Below are 4,598 nucleotides of genomic sequence, written 5' to 3'. Positions count from 1 at the left end.
CTGCATGAAGAGGAGAGGGGGGACAGAAGAGAAAGTGAGACGACTTCATAAGCTCCTGCTGAGTGGGGAGAGGAAAGGCAGGGTCCTAGGGTCCCTTCATCATTGCTTTCATCTCAGTTCTCTGTAATGAGGCCTCCCTTTCACCTCTCAGGCAGGAAATAGCAAGCTAGATTAATATTTAAAACCTGGCCGGGTGCGGTGGCTCACACCTGTAATCCCAGCACTTTGGGAGGCCGAGGCAGGTGAGTCACCTGAGGTCGGGAGTTTGAGACCAGCCTGACCAACATGGAGAAACCCTGTCTCTACTAAAAATACAAAATTAGCCGGGCGTGGTGGTGCATGCCTGTGGTCCCAGCTACTCGGGAGGCTGAGGCAGGAGAATCACTTGAACCCATGAGGCGGAGGTTGCAGTGAGCTGAGATCACACCACTGCACTCCAGCCTGGGCGATAAGAGCAAAACTCCGCCTCAAAAAAAAAAAAAAAAAGAAATTAAATAAAACCTTACAATGTTCATGCCACATTTGACAGCTTTACAAAGCAATATCACATATCCCATCTTATCTCAGCCTTGGGTCAATTCTGCCAGGTATTCAGGGATAAGCATCCCCATTCATACATAAAGATGTGGCGGTTCAGAGAATCTGGGTGCTATGCCCAAGGTCTCACGGAGTGAGTGGAGAAAGCAGGACTGTCCAGGGGTTTTTGGATTCCAAGCACAGTGCTCTGTCTGCTCTGATAAATCACTGCACACCTCACACACAGGCCTCCCATGGAGCAGGACCAGCCTGGGACAGCGGTGGCAGTCCAGAGAAAAGCAAACAACCCCCAGGCCCAGTTTCAGTGTTAGGCTGTGCCCGAGCTCTGAGCCTCTGTCTCTCACCTTCAATGAGAGGCTGCTGCGAGGCAAGCTCACACGTCTAAAGCCAGACACAATTCCAGGCACAGAGCAGCTGCTCACTAAATCCTCCTCCCTTTCTGCTGCTCTTCTTCCCTTCCCACCCTCAGGCCTGGCTCCAAGGAGCACAGGCACAGGAACTTTGGGTCATGCAGTCCAGCCCCCTGCTCCCCTCTTCCAGGGCAGGGCAGGGCAGGGCAGGACAGGTGCTCTGTGTGCTTCCTGTGTTGTGTGTCTTCCTGCTCTCACTTTCTCTCCCCTGGGTGGTGTCTTCCTTAAGTGGAAGTGTGTCCCCAGATGCGGGCTGGTTACCATGTCCCAGGGGGTTCCTCCTCACATTTGCCATCCAGCCCAGGTCCACAGCTCCGGCCAGCTCATTAGCGGCCTCCTTGTTATCACGAGGCTCCTGCTCAGGATGGCCAGCGGGAGAGGGTCGCCCGACCATCAGACCACCAGCACTGTGTAGCCTCAGCCACTGACCTACTGATGCCACCACCACCAGACAGTAGGCAGAGAGCACACCAGGCCAGCCACCCATGCTTGATTCACATTTGTTTCAGAGACTTTGATTGGTAGTTGCTTTTTTTCTGCATACCCCAGGCAGAGGGGCCAGATGACCTTGGTTTCTGAACTTCAGGAGGCACTTGCCGCTCAGCCTTAGCTCAGAGTGAAACTGGTTTCCCTATTTCTGCCTCCTCTGTCCCCGGAGGGCATGTCCAAAGTTCTCACACTGTCCCTCAGGGAAGAGGCCACCAACCTCTGTGGCATCTCCGACCCCTTGGAAAACACTTCCCAAGCACCATGCTCTGCTGAGGTTGAAAGTCTTTACAACTGGCCCACAAGAAGAAAGAGAAAGTTGGAAAAAGTCATACTGCAGGACAGAGGATTTGCATGCAGCCCCCACTCAAATGGCACTCGAGTCACAGACTCGAAGTAAATACTCACAAAAGTCATGGGACTTGAGGAAAATACTATCACTGGTGGGTTAGGACCATACTAGAGCTATAGAGATACACGGGGACAACAGAGGACAGGTTAGCAGGGTGAGGGCCACCCAGGGACTGGCTCAGTGCTCCTCAGGTCTGGGCTGGTCGAGCCTCAGCCTGCGTTTGGAGAAACTGAGCACTGGGCTGATTCCCACAAGAAATGAGGTTGGTAGAGGGGCAGCTTCAGCTCCCCGGACTCACCCGCTGCCTCTGCTCAGGGACACCTTCCAGGCCAAGATTTCTTTGTATACTAACCGGCAAAGGAGCTGTGGAGCACAAGGCACAGAGGGAAGGGAGGGCACTGTTAGCATTGAGCACTGAGTGCCCAGCACCAGGGTGACCAGTGGACTGGCAGTGGAGAAGGGGGAGAGACACACTGCCACTTGGCAAGGAGTCACTCGGGGTAGGGAGAGTGCTTCTGAGCAAAGGGCAGCTGCTCTCATTGCCCCAGAACCCCAAATGGCCAATGCTTTGGACCTCCAGGGTTCCAGTCTGGCAGGACAGAGCATCCCTCAATACCTATCTGTGTACCCCAAGACTCTTACCACGCAGGCTAGGACATCGGCAGAGATGAGCATGTAGAAGACATTGTTCCAGCCCGTGGGGGAGATGAGCCCAGCCAGCAGAGGCCCCAGAGCCGCACCTGAATGGAGCACAGCCTCGTGAGCAGGGGTCCTGCACCTTCCCTGCCCACCGGAGGGCACTATGCCTAGGGGCCGGCCCACAACAGAGCTAGAGTCACAGACCTATGGAGCCGGTGCCGTCAATGATGGCCGTGACTGTGGACAGGGCTTTGGCATTGCCCTTCAGGCTCTTGTGAGTCCCCTGGAGAGAGACAGTGGAGTGGGGAGGCCCAGCTGAGCAGCAGCATGAGCAGAACCAGGACAGGAGAGGGGCTGACTCAGGGAAGGTGGTGACTGGGGTTTGGGCTTGAGAGGAGAGGGGCCCATGGTGCGTTCTGAAGGACTTTGACGGTTTCTCCTCTGCGGGATGGGAGACAGGGAGAAATGGACCTGGAGATGGTCACCGTGACCAAGCCCCCAGAGTGGTCCCTGGCCCTCGGGAGGTGGCCCCACTCACCAGGTCAGCAGAGACAGCAGTGGTGATGAGCGCGTATGGGCCATTGACCAGGCCCCCGCAGATGATCAGCATTACTGGGACAGCATAGAGACAGCCAGTCAGAGAAGCAGCACCACCCGCAGCCCCAACCCCAAGGCAGGAGCACTCTCCGGCCTTCAGCCCTCCCAGCCCCTCCACCTGCCAGTGCCCCCCGTGGGCCAGCCTCATGGGGCCCCCAAGGCAGTGCCTTTCCCCTGGCCTGGCAGGACTTGCAACCTCCTCCTCACCTATGGAGCTGGCAATCCCGTCCTGGCCAATGTAGTTGTACAGGAACATCTGAGAGAGGAGAGGGGAGAGGCAGAGTCACCCGGAATCCCTTTGCCGGCCTGGAGCCCTGAGGTCTGGAACAACCTTCTCCTGCCCTGAAACCCCAGAGGGCATCCTATTCCTTTTCCCCTGCCTATGCAGATTTCTCTGGTCTTTAAATGTCCCAGGGATGGACGGTCTAAAATGTGGTACTCTCCAAACAGTCTTCTCTCAGATTCAACCTCAATCTCTTCTTTCCTTGATCAAGAAGTTTAGGAGGCGGTCTCCTTCTCTACCAAGGCCAAAGAGTCATGAATCCCCCTCTAAAGTCTGCAGTCTGGCTCTTTTTCCAAGGTGCCTCTGCTGACCCTCGCTTCTCCTCCCCCGTGTGTGCACAATGATACATGTGCACGCGTACACAGAGACATCAATGTGTGTAACACGTGGACGTGCACACGGGCCAGAGGCCCACACAGGCTCCTGCTCACATGCATTTGCGCTTCACCCTCTGGGTTATACGCACCATGGGGGCAGCCAAGATGAGCATCACACAGCAAGTGGTGGCCCTGCCATTGGTGTAGTCAGAGACGAGCCCTGCCACGATGCCGCCTGGAACACACAGCCACTCACACACTGACTCCCAGACAGGACCCTGCCATCCCCTCACCTGGCACCCCAGCTGTGCCCCAGTGCTGGCCTGGGCCTGTCAGCAAGAACCAGCAGAGCTGCTTTTTCCACAGCCCTCCCCTTCCTGTAGTGCCCATCACTACTGGAGACCAAACAAAAGGGCATCTTTCTTAAGCCCACCCAGCCAGGCAGGAGCAGAGCTGAGAATAAACCCAGGAGCCATTTTTCCTCTGGTGCCACCTACCCAGGTCATAGCCCATTGGACCTGTCCCTTCTTCCTGCACCCCACAAGAAAAGAGGGGAAGGGAGCCTGCTGGCAGAGCAGGGCAAGGCCTCACCTATGATGCCACCAACATCGAAGAGTGTAGACAGGTCCCCAGCCTCCTTGGCACTAAAGTGAGCTGTGGAAAATACAGGTATGTGGTCAGACCTGGGGTTCGGGGCAAACATCCTGGAGTGTCACAGCTAGAAGCCCTGCAGAGCGTGATCCAGGTCACTGCCCCCTTTTCCGAGGAAGAGCTGGGGACCTGTGAAGCAGGCTGGCCAGGGCCACAGGGTGAGAATGCAGCAGTTTGGATAGATGCCCTCTTGGTCCTGTCCTGTATTGCCCTCTTCCCCTGCAGGATGACCTTCACCTCTCAGAACAAGCCCTCCCTGGCAAGCTCTGGGATCTGGCCCCCGAGCCTGCTGTCCCATGGCCACCTTTCCCCTGGAGCACAACCTG

At 56.3% G+C, this 4,598-nt stretch overlaps 1 protein-coding gene across 3 annotated transcripts in view; it reads right to left on the bottom strand.

The window, feature by feature from the left end:
* Positions 1 to 4,598, bottom strand: part of SLC37A2 (solute carrier family 37 member 2) — a 34,475-nt gene that overhangs the window by 9,612 nt on the left and 20,265 nt on the right. Inside the window, exons 11-18 of one of the 3 annotated variants that reach the window (XM_004052358.5) lie at positions 4,213 to 4,275; positions 3,771 to 3,856; positions 3,229 to 3,277; positions 2,963 to 3,036; positions 2,629 to 2,707; positions 2,428 to 2,525; positions 2,084 to 2,148; positions 1,842 to 1,898 (exon numbers count right to left, since the gene is read on the bottom strand). In XM_004052358.5, coding sequence (XP_004052406.2) covers positions 1,871 to 1,898; positions 2,084 to 2,148; positions 2,428 to 2,525; positions 2,629 to 2,707; positions 2,963 to 3,036; positions 3,229 to 3,277; positions 3,771 to 3,856; positions 4,213 to 4,275 — 542 coding nt within the window. In that variant the 3' untranslated portion in view covers positions 1,842 to 1,870. The remainder of the gene's footprint in view (positions 1 to 1,841; positions 1,899 to 2,083; positions 2,149 to 2,427; positions 2,526 to 2,628; positions 2,708 to 2,962; positions 3,037 to 3,228; positions 3,278 to 3,770; positions 3,857 to 4,212; positions 4,276 to 4,598) is intronic. The other 2 variants (XM_004052357.5, XR_010129216.1) reach the window with 2 other exon arrangements.

Source organism: Gorilla gorilla, chromosome 9 (genome assembly GCF_029281585.2).
Source record: "Gorilla gorilla gorilla isolate KB3781 chromosome 9, NHGRI_mGorGor1-v2.1_pri, whole genome shotgun sequence".
Classification (NCBI taxonomy): Eukaryota; Metazoa; Chordata; class Mammalia; order Primates; family Hominidae; genus Gorilla; species Gorilla gorilla.
Note: the sequence above shows the minus strand (reverse complement) of the source record. Positions and strands in the feature narration are given on the sequence as shown.